This window comes from Sardina pilchardus, chromosome 24 (assembly GCF_963854185.1).
Source record: "Sardina pilchardus chromosome 24, fSarPil1.1, whole genome shotgun sequence".
Taxonomy (NCBI): domain Eukaryota; kingdom Metazoa; phylum Chordata; class Actinopteri; order Clupeiformes; family Clupeidae; genus Sardina; species Sardina pilchardus.
In genome coordinates this window covers 8,113,592-8,139,098 of record NC_085017.1, presented here as the reverse complement: position 1 = coordinate 8,139,098, position 25,507 = coordinate 8,113,592, and the positions used below count along the sequence as shown (strand labels likewise).

The 25,507-nt window shown below is 40.2% G+C and overlaps 1 protein-coding gene across 1 annotated transcript; it reads left to right on the top strand.

The window, feature by feature from the left end:
- The first annotated feature begins 4,092 nt into the window (after positions 1–4,092).
- On the top strand, positions 4,093–23,667 carry nt5c1aa (5'-nucleotidase, cytosolic IAa). Its single transcript, XM_062530045.1, has 6 exons — positions 4,093–4,596; positions 13,613–13,780; positions 15,498–15,627; positions 19,580–19,702; positions 20,285–20,469; positions 21,798–23,667. The coding sequence occupies exons 1-6, from the start codon at positions 4,450–4,452 to the stop codon at positions 22,143–22,145; spliced, it is 1,101 nt and encodes a 366-aa protein (XP_062386029.1). The 5' UTR covers positions 4,093–4,449; the 3' UTR covers positions 22,146–23,667.
- The last annotated feature ends 1,840 nt before the right edge of the window (positions 23,668–25,507 follow it).

Genomic DNA, 25,507 nt, shown 5'->3' with positions numbered 1-25,507 from the left:
TGTGCAGTAGGAACAAAGCGCAGCCTCCTCATACTAATGTTCAATCTTAAAAGATTGAGATGGGGATAGCCAGACTAACGCCTATTGGCACAATGTTCAATTAAAGTGGAGCGCATGACGAAAAAAGTATCACTGCCTTGGGAGTAAGCTACTGTAGTCCAAGACTTGCATCAGGCCTGGTGCCACATGGCGTCGGGTGTAAGATGGAGCCCTTAGAGTTCAGCTCAGCAATGGATCCATTACAGCAGCGCTGGTTGTCTCTCTAGCGCTTGTAGGGAGTTCAATACTTTGGTTGCAAATCCAATGCCAGAGGTCCACTGTTCAAGATCAGTCACTGCTGTCATCAAGATCAAGACTGGTCGAGTTCAAGACCAGTCACTGCCAGTCACCTCTAATGTAGCCATACAGGACCTCATTCTAAATAGTGCAGGCCAGCATCATGCTGAAGTAGCCAGGTACTGCAGGTATCCTGGGTGCCCCGTCCGACAGCTGCGTCCTTTTGATGTGCCAAATTGTCACATTAGGAAATGTGATCAATTGAGGCTAATTAATTGCGCATTTTTACGTAATGTGTAATCTCACGTTCAATCACTTGAAAATGACTGGGACATTTGGCCAGTGCAACATGAGGGGAATTGGTGCATATAAAGGAACTTTCAAGAATTCAGAGAGAAAGATCCTTTGTTGACACAGATATGAAATCATGAATACAATTTTTAAAACAAATTAGCTGTGGAATAAAACTTCTGCAGAGCATTATCAGCTTGTCAACCATTTAAAGATTGAGTCTGTTTTTCTCTTGTGCCATTTGTTTTGAGAAGTCTGTACTCTGTAATTCCCGGCTCAGCCACTCACACACACACACACACGCACACCTTATATCTTACCATTGGAAATTACGAAGAGAAATAAAAGTCCGGAAGGTGTCGTCTGGTGTGTGGTATGCCAAAGAGTAAACTGTGTGAGAATGTGCCAATAAATAGAATGACTACAACTGAGGTAACATAGTGTATATTTACGGTGGAAATATTTAATTTTCATGATATTCGTAGGTAGAATATGCCAGACCAACAAGAAGAGATACAGTAGGAAGAGATCTAAAAACAAGTTGGTTAGAATTGAGTATACATTTCTGACACACAATGGCCCCCATTTATGAAACGAACGTACGACGTATACGGTCGAAACTCAAACCCCAGGACTCAACACGTGTACGCACGTTTTTGAGGTGGCATAGCACAGTGCAGCAGTGAATTGACTGAGGATTGGAAAGTTGATGAGTTGAATTCATGGAATATCTTAGACCTAAGACTTTTGCTGTACATTAGTAGCCTATGCCGTAATGTAGCCTGTTATGTTGACATATTTGATGGCTTAGTAGGACAGCCTTAGGCTATGTGGAGAGAAATACTTTCTCTTTGGAAAGCTAATGGTTATAAATGTTTTTTTGAAATGATTGACAAAGGGAAACTAGTCACCATGGTCTCATAGTCAACGACAAAACAGTTCTACACAGTTAATTACTTTCACTATTGACTGACAAGGGGTTTGCATAGCACACATTTGAGTGTAAGATAGTAAAAAGGTTTGCGTTGCGATAAAAATAACCTTTGAGCCACATTTCTGATCGTCAAAATAGAGCCCAAAGTCTGTTACACTTCAATTGCTACATTTTTCCGGCTTTCTTGATGACACTTCTCTAGCTGTCAAATTTTTCAAGGTTCAGCTGGCCTTGCAACATCACTGTGGCTATCTCGAAGTCAGAAATGTTTCTCTTTTGGACATATTCAGTAATTTCCTGTGTATTAGCCACATTGTGTGTAAGCCAGAGGACAGAAACAAAACCATATTAAAAGAAATAAAACCATATTAATACCATATTAACTGCACTCGTGTATTAACCTCATACTGTAGCTGAAGAAATTTAGCAAAATCAATCTACAGTACAAGCTGCGGCTAATAGTTGGGAAATGATGGTAATGCCCCTCTATGTCGTAAATTCTATGAGCGAGGCCTGTAAAATGAGCTATATACAGGGAACATGATATTTAAATTAGCCTTGTTTTCAGCCACTACTTTTATCAACACACGTTTATTCTTACGCTGGAATTGGAGTGATACGAATGTTTCATGAATCCGTGCTCAGATCCACACTGGTTTCTGCTGTACGCTCGGTTGATAAATGAGGGTCACTGTGTATGTATACATTTACTCGGAAATACCCTGAACTTACTAAAAAGGGGATACATGTGCTCAGTTTGTGCAAAATGATTCTCCCCTGCTATGTTTATATGGATATATGTATAATTACAGTATGCTTTCATTTGAGTTGCTTTTGCAGTTTCATAAAGCTTCTAGAACAAAAATGTGCAATTATTTTTGTTACACTCAAAATAAATACACTGATGTCCAATTTACGATCCCATTGTTTTCTTTTTCCAGTCTTCCAGTCTTTTTTTATCTGAAGCAATACACATGATGAATTGCATACAGTCTTGCACAGGTGTGTAATTGTGGATAGTGGATAGTTACACCTTGTCAATGGTGTTTGTAGTGACCTTAAAGGTAGGGTATGGGATTCTTTTTTTGCCATGTTTGCAAAATCACTTGAAGTCCTACTCCTAGCCCACTTACAGCCACTGAGTTGGAAGCACTGAAATGGAAATTAAACACGTCAATCATCTGTGGTACGGGCAGGCCTTGAAAAACTCCAGTCAATTATATCCAAGACCATCTAGCAGCATTGGACAGCCCCCCCCCCCCCCCCCCCACCACCCCCGCATGCGTGACCCCTTCATGCACATACTCAAAGCTTGTGACTCAGTCAGAGCAAGAGCCAGAACGACACCAATTACCACCCGTCCCCTATGTCCCCTACTCTATGTGTCACTTAATATTCCTTTCTATACAAACTGAGATGGTGGATTTGTAAAGAAACGCAAGCACCCACACCATAAGTGTATATAAATTAGCTATGTACCAAAAATTATATTTTTACCGTGACTCAGTAAGTGCTGTAAGTTGAACAGAAGACAACACCAACATAGGCCTAAGCAGGATTTGATGGCCGCATTACTACACTTATAAAATGCAATTCAATGTGAAAGTAATCCAAGTAGGCTTCACTAGAATTCAGAATTCACTACTCAGATTGACGGAATGCGTTACAAATTATACTTTTGGACATTACTGTTGGATTACGGACTGACACGGGTTGCGGAACTGCAGGTGCTCGGGCCTGTAAACTCTGAAATTCTAACTTCTGCTACATTTTCATCAAAGGAGCAGGATTTCATTCCCTGTGAAAGAAAGAATTTTCCAGGACAGCCACTCAAAAAGGTCTGTTGCAGGGAAAGGAGGACAGGTGGCAAACTAATCCATGCCTCTCCTTTTCACAGCAGCAGTGAAAATGCAGTTTCAGGATTGCTAGAATGTAAGCGCATTAAAAGCTGCAATCCTGATCTTGCAGTTATGTGCACCAGAAATACACTCAATACATTCAGCGTTTCTCTGTTCTTCCTGCATAAACTCTGAAATAAGGTATTTCACGCCGTAACTCAAGAAACCTTGATGATAGTGAACTGCTTAATATAGAATGACCCCAGCTGTAACACGAGTCATTTTTGCACTAAAAAAAACACCTCTGTAGCCCTGGTCATCCTCAGGCATTAATGCGCATTAATATTCAAATGTAACTGGACGCTGGAGGCACGACATTGATAGAGGCAGGGCATACGTGCTTCAGAGCCAGTGCTATTATTGGCGGCATAGGTTCCTTCCTGGGTGACTTTGTGAAGCCTCTCATAAAAACCAAGCAATAATTCTACGAGTGACAGAATGATATCGCATCAAGGCTGTGTGCATACGTATCGCACCGAAATGATGCAGAGAAAGCAGTGGAGAGAGATGAACCGAAACAGGGAATGACATTGAAGCGGTGAGCGATAGAAAGCAGCAGCAGCGGCAGCAGCAAAGGAGAGCCGTGAGAGAGAGGGGGAGGGATTAGAGAGAAGGGGGAGGGGGAACAGATCAGCAGCGCGTCATCGCAAGCAGCAGACTGCAGGCAGGAGAGCAGACAGAGAGCACCAGAGGAGAGAGGATTCAGCACCACAAGAGACACAGCTCAGAGACAAGAGGAGGGTGGACCTGTACAATCCCTTTTGCACACACTCAGAAAAGAAATCACCCGAGAAACGGAGAGACAACATAACCCTGCCTGTGTTGTGTGAGAGTGGGAGGGCGTATCAGTGGACCAAGCACACCATTTGTGACGGGACCTTGTTGGAAAGCAGAGGATTTCTGTGTCCTACTACTACAGTGACTGTGTTTGTGTGTGTGTGTGTGTGTGTGTGTGTGTGTGTGAGTGTGTGTGTGTGTGTGTATGTGGACGTGTCAGTGTGTGTGACAATACCAGGCAGGAGTTCTGCTGGATGAGCATAGCTGGGCAAGATGAGTTTGGACCCTGTGCAGGTCATGAAAGGCCAGGAGCCCACAGCAATCCCAACCCCCACCACTCCCAATGGCGACAGCAAAGGATCATGGGATAGCAGCAAGGATGCTTATGAGCACATAGGTTCTACCAAGAAACCAAGATCAGTGAGTGTCTATATATTACCTGATCTCTTTTGTATTGCTGGCTGTCTGTCTGTCTCACCTATATGTGCACTAGCACATTTGGCATTTACATTGAGCTTGTGTAATGCCATGAAGGAATATGGCATACTGCCCCCCAACATCTGTGTGTGAGCTTATGCCTCTACTGTGTTGAGTTCATATCCACTTGCTGCTTCTCCACACTGCTATTTTCCCTCTAACTCTCTATTTCACGCTATTTTTCTTGTGTTGTGGCATTTTATGCCCGTCTTTCTGTTTAAAAATGAACAAAAATTGGATTCAGACTGAGATTCAAGATCCATGAAATGTTGATATAATTTTAGAGTGAAGGTGCACAACATAATCTTTCAAGCATGAGATACAGATGAGAGATGGAAGTTACAGAAAGAGAGAGAAAATATATTTAAAACCATCTAATTGTATTTATTGTATTTGCATTTATCCATTTAAATATATCTCTGATTTTACATGCGGCAACACGGCAAGGCTATTTTCATGCTGGCTAACTGTATTGTAAATACAGTATAACACTAATGATTGGGGTATCCCCAAAATACAACGCACTGCAATCTGTAACTTATTCCGAAGGAGTCTGAACCTTATTAAGCTATTGTTGCTGTTATGTATGAATAATATTTACATTGCTCCTTGTTGCAGTCATCCATCAAATACTTGTACATGTCATCATAACCCAACTTACCTCAGATTGAAACACAAATGTTTGCTTTGTGTGAACAGTTTCTGTTGTTTATGATATAGAAAACTCAGTGGAAGAATAACTTCAGACAGGTTCTACCAAATACTTGTCCATAGCCCAACTGACTTCAGATTGAAGCACAAATGTTTCTGTTGTTTATGATAGAGAAAACTCAGTGGAATAGAATAACTTCAGACAGATTGGAGTAATGGTCCAGGAGGTGTGTGAAACTCTGTACAACGGGCTGCTGGTTGGCGCTATGCTATGTATGCTCCTCTCTTTGCCATGTGCCTTGTGTTCTGAACTCACTCCAAATGTTGCTGGCCTTTTCCCGCTCCTAAAATAACCACTCACCATACACACAGCACACTCACACACACACACTTAACCCACTCATATTTACATACCTGACGTCATTCTCAGTTGTCTCCTTTTACCAAGACCCACAGCTAACTATTTTCTTTTCAATAATTGTTAAGTGTCACTGTACAGTTAAAACTGCACACAAAAATTACTGTTAAAATGTCCATAAATGCTGCTGTACAGTATATTCTTGTTGGTCAAAATAAGTGTCAAAATATAGTCCTATCACAAGAGTGAGCTCAATCTTTTGAGATTGACATTAGTCTGTGGAGTCTGCAATGTATTTCTACTGCACAAGAGGCGTGATCAATGGGCATAGTAGCCTACAAATGAATCTGTACGCTTGGATAGTCCTTCAACCAATCAGACAACGATCTGGATGCGCCTGGTGGATAAGCCAGTTTGTGATTGGTTCCGGCAAACGTGGAAAGGAAGCAAGAGACATAAATGTGCAAGTTTCCTGCCTGAGCTGTAGGTTGAAATCCAATCATTGGCAGATCGGGCTGGGTTTACCCAGTCTGGTGAAAATATTCTTTATTTTAAAGATTTGGTGCCTCTCCAATATGGGCTCTGCATTTGGAATTGAAAGTATAACTGTCTGTATTATTGTAACTGTAATATTTGAGGGTGTTGTAGGACAGTGACTGCAGCCATTGGACCACTTGCAATGTGATAATTGTAACAGGCCTACTTTGACAGCAATAAATATACAGTGAGGCTCATAAGTATTTGAAGCCATGCTAATGTTGACTAAATAGAGGTCTCTTTTTTTGTACTTAATGCTTTAAGTAAAAGAATGAGGACAGATCCAACCTTTCAGGACACCAATTTTCTTTGCTGAGTGAATAATGTATTGTAAATAATGAAATGTTTTTCCTTAAAATACAGGGGCCATACAGTAAGTATTTGCAGTTTGCATCCCATGTCAAATTCCCATCGAGGCAGGCAGATTTTATTTTTAGAGGGGAGTTATTTCATAGATCCAGGATACTGTATGCATCCTGATAAAGTTCCCTTGGCCTTTAGAATTAAAATAGCCCCACATCATCACATACCCTTCACCATGCATAAAGATTAGCATGGTGTTTTTTTCAGTTAGCTGGTTTCATGCTCATTGAGCTTAATGCAAATCAAACCAGCCAGTAGGCTAACTGAAAAAAAGAAAATACCATACCAATCTCTAGGTATGGTGAAGGGTATGTGATAATGTGGGGCTAATAACCGAATAACAACATTGTTCATCTGTGTTTGAATGAGTTATATCTACTTTCCTGAGGAAAACCGTGAGGATTATTAGCCTGATCCTTAAAAGTTTTATCAATTACACCACATGGCTTAATGTAGAGTATTTTGATACTTCAAAATAATATTTGATAAATTTGGTTCTTAGCCAAAATACAAGCTTCAGTGTCGCTCAGACGTTGTCATCGTCTTGCTGTCCACTCGTTCTGGGATTGGTTCGCTGAGGTGAAAATTAGGTCCATGGAATCCAGGCTGCCGAGCAATGAAATTGCGAACGAGGCAGCATGGGTATACCCAGGCTAGGCATGCAGCGGAGTGAATTATCCATGTAAATAGCTGGCATTTGTGAAATTGAATAGGCTTATTCATATCAAAGGTGCTCTAAGTGACGTTGGGTAACTGATCTGTCAGCTATTTGGATTTCGTCCTGCAGCTTAGGCTGGAAATCTGCACATCTTTCTCTCCTGTTTCCTGTCCACGTTTGCTGGGTCCAATCACAAACTGGCTTATCCATCAGGCACACTCGGATCGCTGGTCTGATTGGTTGAAGGACTATCCGAGCGTACAGAGTCATTTGAACTATGCCCTTTGATCACGCCTCTTGCGCAGTAAAGCGCAGACTTCTCAGAATAATTTTCCATTTGAAAAGATTGAGTTTAGTATGGTAATAGCCAGACTAACCCGCCCCTCCCATGCAATTGAAACTCTAATCTCGTCTGTGATTGGCTGGAACAATTTGTTTTTATGGTCCAGGTTGGACCAAACACCTCCATGTTTTCCCTATTAAAATTAAAATACAGTTACACAAGTAGTCATACGACCAAGTATGGTGAGACAAAATAAAACGTGGTGCATTTGTAAGCAGGTAAGAGGGATAACTATATTGTGTGGCGCAGTAGCCTAATATCCTCACTCTTGCACTTTCAGTTTCACTTTGGAGTTAGGATATTACTGCGCAGTCTAAGTGCTCCCAATGTTATTCCGCCACACAATAGTTATTCCTTTTGCCTGCTTAGAAATGCACCACATTTTATTTTCTCTCACCATACTTGGTCGTTTGACTACTCGTGTAGGCTAACTGTATTTTAATATGGAAAACATGGAGGTGTTTGGTCGCTCCTAACTTCATCTCTGTTTGGATCCTAATGAATGCATTGGGCTAGCTTAATGCTATCAAAGTTGCGCCGCGCGCCAGAGCCAGTGAGTGCACGCATTGAAACGTGAGAGGTATGTATCAACTCGTCTTAATTAAGGGAATAACATAGGCTAGTTTAATATGAAAAAACGGTGAAGTGTTCCTTTAGTTTAAGGGACTGAGCTATCAAGCACTAGTTAGAAAAGTTGAGGGGTTCAATTCCTGGATGCCACTGAGAAAGTAAAGGAAGTAGGTAAATCAGTGCCATATTTCCTGTAAATATGTAAATATGCCTAACTCACGTTCTGAATTTAATCAAAATTCTCCATCTGTGAAGGGGCCGGTGAGACGAACCAGGAAGGTGGAAGGAAGCATTTTCTTTGTAAGTATGTGGTGGAGTCAAATGATTACTAACCCAATCTGTGTGTCTGACTAATCTACACTTTTGATGATCAGTGGCCAAAACACACGCTTCTGTTAAGTATTTAAATGCAGAGGTGGAAAAGTCCAGCTTCAGAAAGTAAAAGTCCTATAGGTACCACATATCTGTGCCAACCATTCATTTAAACCAACTGATTCTAATCAACACATCTCATCAGCTAGGTAGAGTTGCTAATTAGTGAAATCACCTGTGCTAAAAGTTCACAGCTAGAACCAATACATGGGTTAGATTTTTACTTTCTGAAGCTGAACTTTTCCACCTCTGTTTAAATGTGGTGCTGTGAAAGATTCAATTGATTCATCCATGAACCTGAGGTGTTACATCATGGTTAAATTAAAGCTCCATCAGTATCCTAATGTTATCTTCACATCCCCATATTATCTATTCCAAACCATGCTTTCTGTTTTTTCCCCTGATCTGATGTTGTTGAAACATCACAAACAGCAAAACAAGCCACATGAAATCTGACTTTCCATTCTGATTTTGGCCATGTCCATACAGTACATGTATGTGGTCCTAAATAAATCAGATACAGATGTGTTTTTTGCAATGTGACCACTGTCTGAATAGAATTCCTGTGACTTTTACATCAACCTTGACTAATTTGTCAGAATGGTGTGCTGGCGTAAGTGATACAAAACGTTCTAACACTAGAGAAATAGGGCTCGGGCACACGCCTTGCATTCTAGGAATATTGCCGCTATGTTGGTAGCGCACCAAACGTAATATCCATTCGTTCAGATGCAGAAGACAAGAAGCAGAAATATAGTATTAGCGATTCTTTTCCTCTGGCGATCGTGGGTTGTGCTGTTACCTGTTACACCCCACTACACAGCAACATACGACCAAGAAGGCAAAAACTAAGCAACAGGAACACACTAATAGGCGGGAGTAAATCCATAGTAATCCATAGTAAACTTAGGAGTAAGGCTGTCAATATGGCTGTGTCCGTGAAGTTTTCACGTAATGATCCCGAACCCTATTGGTTGCACACTTTCAAATGTGACTTATAGCATCGGTGGAAATGCAGGAGAGAGACGAAGGTAGTCAGGCTAGCTGAGTGCTGTGCATGTTTGTTTGTTGTTATTTTGAGCATGCAGGTCAGCTCAGGACTGTCACCAGTCCACACTGGCTTAAGAGCCTGATATTGGGCACACTGAATGAAAACTTTTGTTCAAAATTTTTAGCATTAAGACTTGCGACGTGACTATAAAGTTTTCTATACACCAACTTTTTCCACTTCTGAGATTAACGATATATTCAAATAGAAATTATAATTAAATGTCATATAGTATATATATATATATATATATATATATATATATATATATATATACGTATATATATATAATAAGCATTCTAGTATATGTTATACATAATTTGTGCCTTTCGGTTCATTCAGCGGCACTACCTTTTTAGCTATCAATTCTCTTTGTCAATCCTATATCTAACTCTTTCCCCGAAAGCCTTCCTATCTCCAAGCAACATAGTCCCCTCTGCTTTTCAGAGAGACATTGGTCATTGGTGACGCCGGGAAGTGCCTCTTGCAGTATGCCACACTCATACCCCCACCAACCGTTAAATGTGATCCATGGGTGGAGCTGTGGCTTGTCACTTTCCCCTCACCTCTCAGCTTACAGGCACGCTTCTGTGTCACATGCCTGGCAATCCCCCCAGACCATGTTCCCTCAGGGGTGAAGGGGAAGGTTGAGGAGGGGAGTTCTCGGGTGTGGGGAGTAGGTGTGGAGATTTGGTTTGAGAGGATGTGTCACAATGCACGTACAATAGCACCATACATGTATTTTTTTTTTTTTAAAGATCATTTTTTGGGGCTTTTTATGCCTTTAATTGGACAGGACAGTAGAGAGTATGACAGGAAACGAGCAGGAGAGAGAGTAGGGGTGGGATCCGGAAAGGACCACGGGGCGGGAATCGAACCCGGGTCGCCGGCGTGCGGTGCAGGTGCCCCAGCCAGTCGCGCCACGGCTGGGGCCACCATACATGTATTTTGACTTAACTTTTACCACTGTTAATTTCAATGTTAATGTTATTGTAAATCGCTTTGGGTAAAAGCATCAGCTAAGTCAACATAAACGTGAACATTTATTCTTTCCTATTTCTCTCTTTTGGCAAATCTCAAAAAGTACAGTTGTAGACTTTGCATTAACTTTAAAATTGGTCCTATGACTCTTTTAGCTACTGCGCGGTTCAGCTCTGGAACCAACTTCCACATGTCATCAAAAATGGCCCATGTGTAAGCCAGTTTCAGACCTAGACGACCAGTCTGTTCTCAGATGCTTTCAGCTAACTGATCAAAAATGTACTTCCTGTATGTTAATCAGATGCACTACTCAGTTGACAGTCTCTTTGGGTGAGTTTATTGCCCCTTGTAGTATACCATGACATTGCAGCCTACTTTGTCGCGGGTGACTTCAACCCCTAAAATTTAAAGACAGTACTGCCTAAATTCTGTCAAAATGTATCATGCCCCATGAGAGAAGAAAATATTTTAGATGCATAAAAAGCCCCTCCCCCTCCCTGACTGACTGGAGAATGTTCGCAACTAAGGCCACCCATGACCTCCACACGGACATTGATTCATATGCCTCCTCTGTTCTGGACTGTATCAATTCAAACATCAACAGTAGGGGTGCAACGGATCGAAAAAGTCACGGTTCGGATCGTTCCTCGGATCAAGAGTCACGGATCGGATCATTTTTCGGATCAGCAAAAAAAAAAAACAAGACAAATAAACATAGTTTTGTCTTTGACGGGATGTTGTAACGTGGCTCAAGCACTTTCAGCAAAGTAGGCTAGTGTTGTCACGATACCAAAATTATTGTTTCGATACCGATACTAAGTCAATAATGACTTTTTCGATGCTTTTTTACAATTTTAGTTGATTTGGTATTTAATCACCAGTAGCCTTATATTGAATATTGTGTGATCATTCACACCAGTGGCCATCCAAGATTCTGCTTGACCCTCCACACAAAATCTGCATAATTACTAGTAGCTACAAATGTTTAGTCATTTGTGTACTGATTTAGCTATCTTTAATGTGGTGTGTAGGAGTGCGCATAGGAGGTGTGTGTAATTGAGTCCCTGTCGCTTTAAGAAATACGTGAGGGTAATTAGGCTTCAGTCTCTCACGGTTTTATTCTTGAGAAAATAAGTTGGATACAGTGCCTGATGACAAGGATATTTCATTAGATAAAATACATGTTAATAAAACTAACAAGTTGAAGAAAATCTTTCTGGGATCATAAAAGAGATGAGTGTCTTGCAATGCTCCTTTATGATTTTAGTGAGCACAAGCTATCTCCAGATGTAGCCTACAAGTTAGCCAAGGTTGCGTAGCTTATTGCTGACATTGAACCCAACAGTAGGCTAAACCTAAATTACCTAAATATCATAGCATAGGTAGGTGCGCAACAAACTTGAGAAGTGTGCACAAACGAACTTGATATTAGGCTATTATTGTGTTGCTGCTGTGTAGCCACTTCAGCACTTAAACTAACAGCCATGTATTGCTGGTTATGGCATGACCGCTAATAACATGTGTGAGAACAGAAAAGACGCACAGGCAGGCTAGGGGAGCAGAGCAGGGAGGGACTAGAAGCATGCCTTGTGGACACGCACGCATGTTACTTCAAAAGAACACACGGACATTATTATTAATAATTATTATAAATCAATCCGCGGATCATGTGTGTGCCGAACCGAAGATACTGATCCGAACGGATCACGGATCAATGATGATCCGTTGCACCCCTAATCAACAGTGTCACCACCCTCAAACGGATTACCACTTTCCCTAATCAGAAGCCTGCTGACTCCTGCTGAAGGCACGAGACATAACATTCAGATCAGGTGATGCTCAAGCCTATATATTGTATGAACTATATATAGTTCATCCAGGGCTGATCTGAACAGGGACATCAAAAAGGCCAAGCACAACCACAAGCTTTGAGGATTGAGGATCACTTCAAGAACAACCCTGACTCCCAACGCATGTGGCAAGGCCTCCAGGCCATCACAGATGACAAAACTAACTCTACCTCCCCTGTCACCGATACCTCCTTGAAAGAACGGTTAATAGTGTTCCTTTAAGAGGGGCACATAAAGATTTTATAAATCGTAAAAAATATGTTTTTTTTTTTATCTGTGAGAGAACCCACACATGACGATAAAAAATCTTTCTTGGCTGCCCTCGGAATTCCCCACACACATAATATTTACGATTATCGGCACTGAATGTTTTCCGACGTGTCATAAAGGCTATTGTCGTGACTCTTAACACACCACACACTACAAGAGAATCTCATAAGATAATCTTCAGAGTTTAAGATAATCGGCCGTTTTCTGTCTTTGGTTGAAAGGGGGAAAATCGGGGGGAAATCAGCCTGATTATCTTTATGTGTGTACCCCCCCTTTAAACATGACATGGCCTTTACAAATTGATTTTATGGCCAACAGCCTTAAAGTGGAAATCAAAACACATTAGATATACGTATATTCTAAAAAGGTTATCTAAAACAGGTGAAATTGGTTTTGGTTACATTCATCCAAAAATTGTTTCCGGTTTTCGTTTTCATTCTTTGAATTGTTTGTAATCTCTGGTAGTTATTCATAATCCCGCCCATACTTTAAAAAAAAAAAAAAAAAAAACCTTCAATGATGCACTGATGCCTTGATGTGTAAAAGTGGATAATATTTATCTCTGGAGACAAGACAACCATGACTTGGGAAGTAAACGTGCATTGGATTACTGCACTACTGAACTGAAAGAGCTAGTATTCTTAGTAGGCTTGAAAGAAGATTGAAAATGGAAAGGCTGTTATGTTTTCATATAATTTAAATACTCTTGTGGTCTACAGTTTCAGTATGTTTTCAGAGTCTGGTCACATCATGTCTGGTGATGTGAAGATGCTGCATTTTTTTACATCATCAAAAATGTAGTATCCTATAATTGAGGCTGAGGTGTGATAATATATAACATGGTTGGTAAAGGAGTGTCCAATAATGTTAATTCAGATTATAATGATTGATTGTATTACAATGTTGTCATGTTACACTATGTCCATTTTTATTCTGTGTTCAATTCCTTACCCCTCAGCCCAAACCAGAGAATGCAGTGACTATTGCAGTGTCATCACGGGTGCTCTTCCGCACAGAGAAAGAGCAAAAGGTGTTTGACCAGATGGGAGTTGAAGAGTATCTGCGATATCAAATGGAGCATGAGAATGAGCCTTTTGCCCCGGGGCCTGCTTTCCCATTTGTCAAGGTCACCCACACATAAACACACTCTCATGCATGCACACACATACACACACACACACACACACACACACACACACAGAAACATCTATCTAGGGTTCGGACTAGGGTCTCAAATATATATATAAATGATATATTAGCTCAATTGTTAATGGCTGTTAGCTTAAACTTGATGATGTTACAATGAGATGTGAATGTTATGCCATAGTATTCTATTAAAACAGACTACTACGGTAAAAAAAATTGACCTAGAGTCATTATATTGCTATAGGGATGGACACATGTTTGTGTCTTGCACAGTTGCTCACTATGCTTTTTGCAATAATAATCTCGGGCAATGTGTTGCAATAGCCTATATCATAAGACATCTTGGAATCATTGTGTAGTTCTTGCAGCGGCAACACTTAAGTTGCAAATGCTACTTCAAGTGATTCAGGTGTGTAGTGGCAATGACAGATGCAATTCTATAACTGTGTACCAAAATTATTGGATGAAGCTGTTATTTTACTGTAAAAAAACTATACTATACTTCTATAATGCTTTCCCTTGTAAACTTCAAGCTTACTTAATCACAAAAAGATCTTTGTAGTTTTTATTTGTTACTTTATAACCATTTACTTACTCATGTACTATAAAGTCCACTATATTGTGAATCAGCCATTTCTGTGCTGTTTAAAATGGTCTAAATGACATTCGCAATTCAGCATTGTGCACTACAACATTGTTGTGAGGCACTCAAAAATATTGGGTGTAAACAACGTTCACTAAGGTTCCAATGTTGTCCTTTATATTACTATTGAGCGACCAAGAACAAGTCGTGGAGTTGAGATTAATTCTATGCCGGCAAAGGACAGAGGCAGCACTATTTTGCTTGTGTGAGAGGCGCAGAGAAATGTCCATAGGGCAAATACAAAAATAGAAGAAAACGGGCTGAAGCACAGGGCTGGAGACTTCTTGCGGATGTTGGAAGGCAAACTGCTAGTTCCACATTGTGTTGCCGTGACTGCTTTGAGGCCAGATCTGGTGCTGTATTTGGAGAGTGAGCGCATCGTTTACTTTATCGTGCTAACTATTCCATTTGAAGATAATGATTGAGAAAGCCTTTGAAAGGAAGAAATCAAAGTATGCTGAACTGGTAGCGGAGATAAGAGAGAGCGGATGGCAAGCACCCACAAGACCAGTGAAGATAGATGCTAGAGACTTTGTGGAAAAGTCAGCCACAACACTTTTGCTAGACTTTGGTCTTTGAGGACGGTGACTGAAAGGAGCTGTAAAACAGTTATTAAAAAGCAAGAGGAACTTCAAGGCACTCTCATATATCAAAAGTTAAAAAGCCTTTATTGTAGTGGCTTGGTCACATTAAACCTTTCTGAAAAAAACTCCCGGTGGAATGCTCTCTTGAGGGCTGTTCAGTTGGTGTTAGTGATTTGTGATTCATTAGTGACTTTGAATTTGATGGTAAATATGTTTGTTTAACATCTCTCCTGTGTATATTAGAAACTACAATTCATTACATGGTGACTCAAATGAAGAAAAGACCAGCCATTCCTCAGTTTATGTATCAGTCACTGCAGATGTTTTTAGTTATACACTGGCAGGAGTAATATGGATTAATCTAGAGTAAAGCAGGTAGAATAAATTGTCAAGTACAGTACATGACACAGTGCCCTATTAGCCACCACTCTTGCTGACTCTATTGCATGTCCCTCTACTTGTCTGACTAGGCCCTGGATGCCGTGAATAATCAGCTGCGTGAGCTTTATCCCGAAAGTGAAGAGCTCTTCGACATTGTCCTGGTCACCTATAACCATGCCCATGTGGGAATCAGACTCATCAACACCATCAATTACCACAGTAAGTACGCACACATACTGTACACAGGCACATACACGCTCTCACACACACTCATTTCAATGCCATTAAGGGAGCTCTCTCTTTGCACCCAACCTTGTAACCATGTTTTGGAAGTTAGATGACATCTTACGCCAGTGCTGTAGTTCAAACTATAGCTCATATTTAGTTCTTGTTGTGTTTGGCCAAATTCCTGTTGAATGTTGTATGCTAATATCTATTTAACAATAATAATGATATAATGATAATGATACTGTATCTATTTGGTTAGATACTGGACCAATGGTTTCCTAATGAAGTGTGGTTAGACTATTAACATGGAGTGAATGTGTCTGGTTATTATAAGGCAATTCCCACTAGTCGGTTTTCATTTTACCCAAGTCGGTAATACTTTATTTGAAGGGATCTACATAAAGGTGACATAGCCTATAACCGTCGTAAGAATGACACGTCATGTATACAGTATTAATGGCACATTTTTTATGTTGATGACTATTGTCATAATGTGTCATTTTGGTTTTTAATGTTTTTGACATTCCAGAAACCGAACGACACATTATGACAACAGTCAGGTAGCCTAAACCTGAAACCTTTTGGAAAGGTCACTGGGTCCTCATCAAACTTTTTAATGTAGCCTAATTTTGACCATTTGAATAAGACCTCCTAACAGGAAATGCTTGAAATACAAATTCAGTACTCTTAAGGCGCATAGAAAAAAAAAAAAAAAATCTGTAAACATTGATGACCACACATTTTGACCCCACAGCTGTTCAGAATTTCGCTAGATTAGGAGAATGTCTATTTTTAACTCACATTAACACAGTGGATGGAAACGTGTGCACATGATCATATTCTTGAGCCGAATTTTTATGAATGAGCATAGAACATGCAAATGAGCTGCATTGAAACTCAGCTAGTATTTCTGCTTGAAAAAGATACTGGCAACAACAACAAACAGAATGTCTTGTATGGAAATCAGCAACACGTTTCAAGAAAATACCCTGTCATAAGGTCTTAAAAAAAAAAAAAAAAAAGACATCACAAAGACTTCGTAACTGTAGGTTATGCAACCTGTTGACCAACCAGTTTTTCCCAGAGTTAGATGTGACCCCCCTGATCCCTTTGATCACTTCCTGTAGCCAATCCCGCGGTGTCTCAGCGGGGCTCTGTCTAATCCTCTCAACCACAGAAGAAGCAGTGAAAACAAACTTCCATGTGAACTCATCACTCATCGTCTGAGAAAACAAGACGCGAATGGAAAACTTATGGTCTTTGTGAAATAGACCGTAACATTACACAGAAAATAAAACTGACCGAGACAGAGGCTGCTTTGATAAACTTGATCACGATGATTTAAAAGGAAATTCTTCCCTTTAAAGATCAGACTTTTGCTGTTCTTTGGAAGTAGAGACACAAGTGTGACGCACTGCAAACTGACATGATCACTTTGATGCTAAGCCTCTGGAAACAGTTGAGATCTGGACTGAGATGCTCTGTAAGAATCTTCATATTTCTTCCCATACTGAAAATATTAGAGTGGCAGAGGGCACGTTTGGAACATGAAGTGTTTCTTAACTTCCATGACATAATAAATACCCACAAAGGGACATTTCACTTCTTAAAAGAGTTGGTTTGACTTCCAAAACTTCATTGAGAAGTGTAGGCTACGTCTAACCAAAAAAAATCCAAAGGCACACTGCTTTTTTTGTTGTTAAAAAGCCTTTAATTTAGGTGGGCTTACACGTTGCCACAAGGGGAATTCGTTCATGTGCTCTTTTGCTCTCTATGTTGACTTCTATGCATCTCTTTCTCTGAAATTAGACCAGTGGAATCTGTTCACCTTTAGCTTCTTGAAAGATTGTAGTCTTTCAACTTATGTCCCTCATTCCAGCTTTACTCAAAAGACTACAATCTTTCTAGCCTGGCAAGCCAAACTATACATTAAATGTATAGTCTGGAGTCGGACCATTCACAGAGCTGAAGCCTGTGGGTGGGATGAATTGTTGTCTTTCAAACTTCCTCTGCACGTAATAGGCCAGCACTTGTAACTGGTTGTTCTGGTTGTTCTGCTATCTCGCTGTCGGGCTCAAGGACTCGGTACACAGATAGAGCGTTCTGATTGGACCGACTGACCCGGTGTCGGACGCAGCATTAGCCTTAACGGTGTGACGCTAGACCATCCCGCTAGGCAAAAAATGTTTTTTTTTGCCGTTAGGGTGCATCTAGATTTCTAGGCTACAATCTTTCAAGAATCTTTCCCAAATCTTGTAAGGTAGGCTTTAGTAACACACTTACATAGATATGACATTGACAAGTCAATTTAGTCTGCTAGTGTGAGCATAGGCTCATTTTCCCAACCCCCACCCACCCTTGGTAGGCGATGAACTTAGTGCCTTTTCCTTTCCTTCTTCTATATAGGTGGATGTAAACTGTAAGCCGTGAGTTGATACTGATACTCGCTGCTTTTCTGCCCCCCCCCCCCCCCCCGCACACACACACACACACACACACATACAGTACACACAAACTCTTCCTTGCACCCCTGTGGAGTGTCAGCTAAAATAGGAGCAGAGTACACTTTCCCAGCAGAGTCAGCTGGCTCCATTCGCTACTCTCAGTAGCCAGCTCAGTTCAGTTAACACATCCATGTCCTGTGGAGAGACCACAACCCTTGAGACAGGAGAATTGGATAGGTGTTTAGGGGAGGGGAGACACATGAGAAATTATGACCTTTATATCTTAGGCTTGCTCATGAACCCGGTGTCATGTAACATAGTAAACCCTTTTTTGCATCCATTACTCATCATTTTCACATTCCTTTTCAAAACTGGTATAATTTGTAATTTGATCCGATGTTAATGGGGCTATATTTAGTAAATAAAATCTCTCCTGCCCACTATAAATGTCATTACCCTGGCTATGCCAGCTGCTCTTCTCTTCATTGTCCATGGTCTAGACACATTGCATTTCATTCCAGTTTCCAAAGAGGTGCAACTAATGAGCGATGTATTGAAAACAGTTGGATCAGCATCAAGCTCATGTCACATGGCTAATGGAAGTGCATGGTAAACAGGCTGTTTGCTCAATAAATGAACAAATGAAGCCAGAGATGTGTAACAACATCTTGCCGAAAGCCTGTTGAGTTCTCCCGATACTGTACTGTATCACATTTTCTAACCTCCAGAGCAGCAACGTTGTCGTGGCTGGACTTCAAATGAAATCTCTAGATTCATTAGTTCATTTACTGAGCTGTCTCTGTTTACCCACTCCCATTAGCCATGTGACATTGGGTGCCTCTCCTTCGTCTTTTATCTGTCCTCCCTTCCTTCCTCGGTCCTCGGGTCTATCCAGTGCTAGTTATAGATCAGTGGGAACGACTCTGGAGGGCCGTGCATTGAGGATCGAGGAGGGATGTTGAGAGAGACCCATTATCTTATTTTGATACTGAGCCCCTGGAAACAATTCCGGCTTTCAGAGATCAATCCAACACACATACAAGGATGCATGCGATTATGAAGCCAAAGCTTATTTTTCCTCTAATATACATTTGCTCACACATATCATAATAACTTCTTAACATGTGATATTATAATAAAAATACTTCTGGTAAATCCTACAATTGCTTTTAAGATTTCCTCACCTAGTTAGTTGGTACAGTATATGATCAAATAAAAAAAAAGAAACAAGTTGCTGAAGGCCTGCCGAGTTCTCCCCAAATACTGTATACAGTAGGCAATCAATTTTTGTAACCATCAGAACTGCAGTTATATTGTTGAAGCTGGAATTCAAATGAAATATTTTTCTTTTAATTTGAGAAACTAATTAGAGATTCAATACATGTTTTTATTGGACTCTTTTTGGATTTAAAGTATTTTGTTAAACTATGCTGTTTTTTAACTTGGTGTATAAAAGCACTGGGGGGAATTGACTCTCTCTCTCTCTCTCTCTCTCTCAGACCTGTTTATTGAACGCTTTTGCATGACTGGGGGCAGCAGCCCTATTGGTTATCTGAAGGCATGGCACACCAACCTCTATCTGTCAGCAGATGCTGAAAAAGTGAAAGAGGCCCTTTCTGAGGGTGAGTTTCTGTGTGACTGTATGTGTGTAAGGAAGTGGGTCTCTAATACTTCTGCAAGGTGGACTATGGACTGTGATTAAAATGTGAAATGTACACTCTTAAAACGAATGTGTTGAAATCAACACAGCTTGCGCTGTTTTTAACACTTTCTGTGTCCAGATAGGTACAGCACAGTTTGTAGTGTTACCTTTTTTATTTGTTTGCAGTAAATGTTGGGAAATAAAATACATTTAATTGAAAACAACACAACTTGTGTTGCTTTTTAACACATCTGTCTGTCCAGATAGGGACAACACATTCATTTTAAGAGTGTAGCCTATTAAAGCAATGAAAGGTAGTTTGTTTGTTTTAAGTTTGCTTGTTGAAGTTCACACAGTTGTAACTAGTGGCATAAATATTTTCACAATGTTTTTACAAAATCTGTCCATGGCATTACATAGATCAGCCTGCTCTTTCTGACACGTTGCACTTAGATACAGTACCTTGCAAAGCTGCTGACTAGGTTTGGAGAATGTTGATCATTAATTCAAGCGATTGAGAACATGTTATTACTATATTTGTATTTCCTGTTTATTGTTCCAGGCATTGCAGCTGCCACTATGTTCATGTCAGAGAAGCAGACCGAAGTGTCCGAGACCCAACTGAGGGTAGCATTTGACGGAGATGCCGTTCTCTTCTCTGATGAGTCGGAACGCATCTTTAAAGCTCACGGTTTGGACAAGTTCTTTGAGCATGAGCGAGAAAATGAGAATACACTTCTAGATTGTGTAAGTGTGAAAATGTTTTGGTCAGCTCTCATTTCATACCATGGCCCCCAGTGTGAAGGAAAACAATGGCTGGCAGAAATGGCGGCGCATGCACACTGTTGCACTAAGTAGAGGGAGAGATACACTACATTTGCAAAAGTATTGGGTCAACTGCCTTGACTCGCATATGAATTTAAGTGACATCCCATTCTTGATCCGTAGAACAGGAAGGGGCCATCTCTGAGCTAGGCTTGGCCCCTTAGTTCCAGTGAGAGGAACTCTGAACGCTTCAGCATTAACCAAGAGATTTTGAACAATTCCATGCTCCCACCTTTATGGGAACTGTTTGGGGATGGCCCCTTCCTGTTCCAACATGACTGTGCACCAGTGCACAAAGCAAAGTCCACAAAGACATGGATGACAGAGTGTGGTGCGGAGGAACTTGACTGGCCTGCACAGAGTCCTGACCTCAACCCGATAGAACACCTTTGGGATGAATTGGAGCAGAGACTGAGAGCCACATCAGTGTGTGACCTCACAAATGCGCTTCAGGTAGAATAGTAAAACAATTTCTAAAATTTTAAAGTAAAAAAAAATCCTAAACCTTGTGGAAAGCCTTCCCAGAAGAGTTTAAGCTGTTATACAGTAGCTGCAAAGGGTGGACCAACGTCATATTAAACCCGATGGATTAAGAATGGGATGCCACTTAAGTTCATATGTGAGTCCAGGCAAGTGACCCAATACTTTTGGCAATATAGTGTATATGTGTGGTCAAAGGCCTTGCTCAGACTACCAATTCTTTAACATATCCACATTATTGGATTGATTAGATTGGATTGACAAGATTGGATTGAAATTGGATTATTGTTGTATTCTGTACCTGTTGCTACACTGTTGCTGTATGTTCACCGTGATAGCAAACTAGTTACCCATTGGAGGTAATGACAACCTCTTCAAAATGGTTTTCTAGATGTTCCTTGTCAGAGAAGAATGTCACCTTTGCTTGGACATTTAAATGTATTGCCAGAATTCAAGTCAGTCTGGGAAGAGCAGGTCGTTTCCACCAGCCATGGTTACCATCACCATCCCCATAGGCCACAATGCCCCCAAAACAAAAATGTCAATTTTAGAATAAGTCACTCTTCAATTTGTTAGAAGCTCAGCGACTACTATAAAACTCATAAACTTGGCTATCAGGGAACCAAGCCCTAATAACAAAATGTCACACATTAATTGTATGAATAATGTATCTCATTAAGTCTTAAGTCATTTGGACCAGCTAGCAGCCTACAGTATGTTTAGTCTGAAAGCAAAAAGAGGGGAATCCAACCTTTCCCTGTCTTTTCTAGGGTCCACTGAAGGGCTTCCTGGAGCTTCTGGGGAAGCTCCAAAAGAAGTTCTATGCAAAGGGTCATCGCTTGGACTGTCCCATCCGCACCTACTTGGTGACCGCACGATCTGCTGCCAGCTCTGGGATCCGCGCTCTGAAAACACTCCGAGCCTGGGGCCTGGAAACAGATGAAGCACTGTTTCTCGCTGGAGCACCAAAGGGCCCAATGTTGGAGAAGATACGGCCGCACATCTACTTTGATGACCAAATGTTCCATGTGGAGGGGGCAGCAGAAATGGGCACGGTTGCAGCACATGTGCCCTATGGTATTGCTCAGAAACACCCCCACAAGAAGAGCTCCAAGTAGCAGGAGCAGGGTGTAGACACCACAAGATCCTTGGGGTGAAGCTACTACACCCAGATGGTTGGATGAAGTTTGTGTGGCCAACTTAGGTGAAACATTCTGGACATGTCGATTTCTGGGAAGCACTTTGTTGTAATGACTGTGAAACTCACATTATTATTATTTTATTTTTTTCATTTCAAATAGCAAACAAAAAAACATGCATGCCTCCCAAGTTTTTCAGAAATACCAATAGTTTATTTTTCAATAGATACGGACAGGGGATTCTTTCTTATGTGATGGAAGGCTAAATGTATCAGTTTGTTGGTGTTATTCTGAGTAAATGCAATGCATTGATCTCACCAAGTCAAAGGTATAGTACTTTATTAATGTACATGCAGTATAAGTACATAATCTCTTCTATTATAAAACAATGTATTCCTCTTCTCAAACTAAATCTTCACTGGGAGGTTTATTATAACATATTTTTGCTATTAGATAGGGTAGCATTTACTGATTTTATTACAGTGCATGAGTTTACCTGACAATAAGAGGCAGATGATTGATAGAAAGTGCCTGCATATTTTTCTATGCAGTGGTCTGACACCACTTTCCTTTTATGTGTGTATTAAGCCATAGTCAGACTCAGTCCTCTGATTTTATTGTGTAAAACAGTGTTCTTACTATTGTATGATTTTCTTTTTTTTAAACAGGAAGCTTTATTTTTCTATTATAGTAAAATTAACATGGGTGTTGTGTATGAGCTATGCAAGTAGAAAGAAAACAGAATGCTGCTTGTTGTCAAAGCTTCCCTTAGATGAAAACAAAATGACGGAAGCATATACAGTATGTAGCATGATTCCAATGGCAATGCAATTTACAATTTGCAACTCGCAAAGTGTAGTTTGCAAGTGAATCCTCAATTCAGTTTGTGCTCAAAAACTGTGTGTTCTACCCAAAGTAATTCAGAATGGTTTCAGGGTGGCATTGTCACTTTTTCAAAATATGATAACAAAATGCAAGCCCACATTGAACATTAAATATCAAATTGCAAAATTAATTGACATTTGAATTCTGAGATTGAAGTACCATGGCAAACTGGAATGCATTTTCAATACATTCACGGCCTAAGTTTTATTTATTTATTTTTTTTTTAAAAGAAAGAAAGAAAATCCAAATTAGGATTTCATAGCCACTTTGCATATTAAAATACACTTTGTGCAAAGTGTTTTCGAATAGCATTATTAAATTGCATAATGAATTGTCAGTTTCATATTGTGATGTCTTATTGAATTGCAATTGCAAATTGCATTGCCATTTGAATTATGCTACATATACTGTATGCTTCTATAGAAAACGATCAACACCACAAAAAGCTACAGTAGATTAATGTGCTGTCTTCATGACACTGCTTGCATTCTCCATTCAATTTTATTTATTTACATTTTCTTTATTTATAGTGTCGAAAACAATAAATGTTGATGAAAAAAATATTCATAAAATGTTAAAGAATCTAACGTTTGTTAACTGACATCACTCCTACCATTTCTTAATTAAAGTGTCATTCGTACCTCCCTGTTCCATAACATGTGCTTGCACAACTCTGGCATCTCTCTCCCTTCTCTTTCTCTTCATATTCTGGCAATGAATTCATAGAAAGATTTACCAAGCATTGGACAGTGATTTCCAAACTGGCAGGCCCCTCTTTGTCAATGAGAAAACAAAAAATTGGATCCCTGCCAGGCATTCTATGAACCTGGCAAGCTACCCAGCTTATCCTATCCCTGCCTGCCTAAACTACTCATCGAGATGGTTGAACTTGTGATCTATATAATGAACGCCCTCTCACCTAAACAGCTGCAACCACCACAGATTAGAGCGGAGCTCTTTAGAATCTTTGGCTGCAACTAATGTATTAATATGTTGTCCAGGGGCAATAGGTTTTGTTTTGTCAAGTTTGTTTTTGTTAAACATAAAATGGCAATTGATCTGTTAGTTAGCATTATGCTAGCTGAGCTGTGCTTTAGATACTCCTTAAAACGGAAGTTTTGGAGTTCCTCACGCAGCTGAGCACTAGTAGTAGCCTACTTCAAAGTAGGCCTATCAGAAAAATGAAAAGCACAAAACTGCGTGCTCAGATGAACTGACATTTTGGTCTTTCAGACCTTCACCAGAGTGATCTATTTACGAATCAACATCCTTTATTTTTTGGTAGATTTAATGTCGATAGTCTAATTAGTATGTGTAGGACTTTAAAAAGCAAATATTTGGCAGGATCTTACTTCCATTCCTATATCATTATGGCCAAGATATCGTAGTTCCGGTTTCCAGGCAGTGTAACTGCGAATCAGCTGATTCTGTGTGACAAGTGTGTTACCTGACTGCTGTCTGTGTAATGCACTTGTCACACTAGGCCTACTATATATACTGTATATACTGTATATATTGCTTTCCCCACATTACCTTTAGAATGAGGCTACATTTTCCAACCTACGGATAGTTTAACATGCTTCTTCCTCTTGAATTTAAGACAACAAGATGACTAACTTCCTTCAACTTTCAAGAAAAGAAATACAACTTTTGATAGCAACTGACGCAGGAGTCATTAACATTTTTATGTCAACGGTGATCTCCATCAATCAAAGAGCTGCTTTTACAGTACACTGTAAGATTTTAGGTAGTGTAGTGTTTACTCAGATTATGGCTGTTTTTGATGCACAAGGTTTTTGTAAACATTTATATTTTTTCCTAAGAGAACTGTGGTTGATGACCCAAGGCACCATGAAACTTACCTGTGGCCCCACATGGCCTCACTGTTCTATACTGACATTTTAATTTAATGACAATTGAAACTGATAAGAAGAGACGTGACAAAAAGCTTTGACTGCTGTCAGTTTACTTTCGATTCAACTGGAAGTAAAGTGTATACAGAGAACATCAACCAATAGGGGCAGAGGATTCGGGTGACAAACTTAAGACAGGCGAAAGCAATACTCAATACCTAACACTCACGATGCCCCTTTTGTTCTACATTATGCTCATATGTATGTGTGTGCCGACTCTTGTGAGGGAGGTTTCTGACACCGCCAGATTGTCAACTTGTCATATAATAATGACTAGTCTGTTCTCCATCACTGTTTGAAGGGTGAACTATTCTCTGTGGCTGCAACACCACTGCCCACCACTAGATGGAAGCAGCAGCTTACTTTGAATCCCTCGATTCTAAGTCCAGCAAATGGAATTGTCATCTGCCTTTAACAAGCATTATGCCCATTATGGGCCAGAAAAAAAAAAATAGGAGTAATGGGCCAAATAATATGAAGTGCAGCAACATATATGGCACTGTTTACTGGACACCTATAAGCTTAATATTTTATTTTCAATGA

Excerpts from the sequence above, each read along its gene's own strand:
- nt5c1aa (XM_062530045.1), top strand. The coding sequence starts at position 4,450 with ATGAGTTTGGACCCTGTGCAGGTCATGAAAGGCCAGGAGCCCACAGCA. Across the intron at positions 13,781-15,497 it reads CTGCTTTCCCATTTGTCAAG|GCCCTGGATGCCGTGAATAA; the intron begins GTCACCCACACA and ends TTGTCTGACTAG. Across the intron at positions 19,703-20,284 it reads GAAAGAGGCCCTTTCTGAGG|GCATTGCAGCTGCCACTATG; the intron begins GTGAGTTTCTGT and ends TTATTGTTCCAG.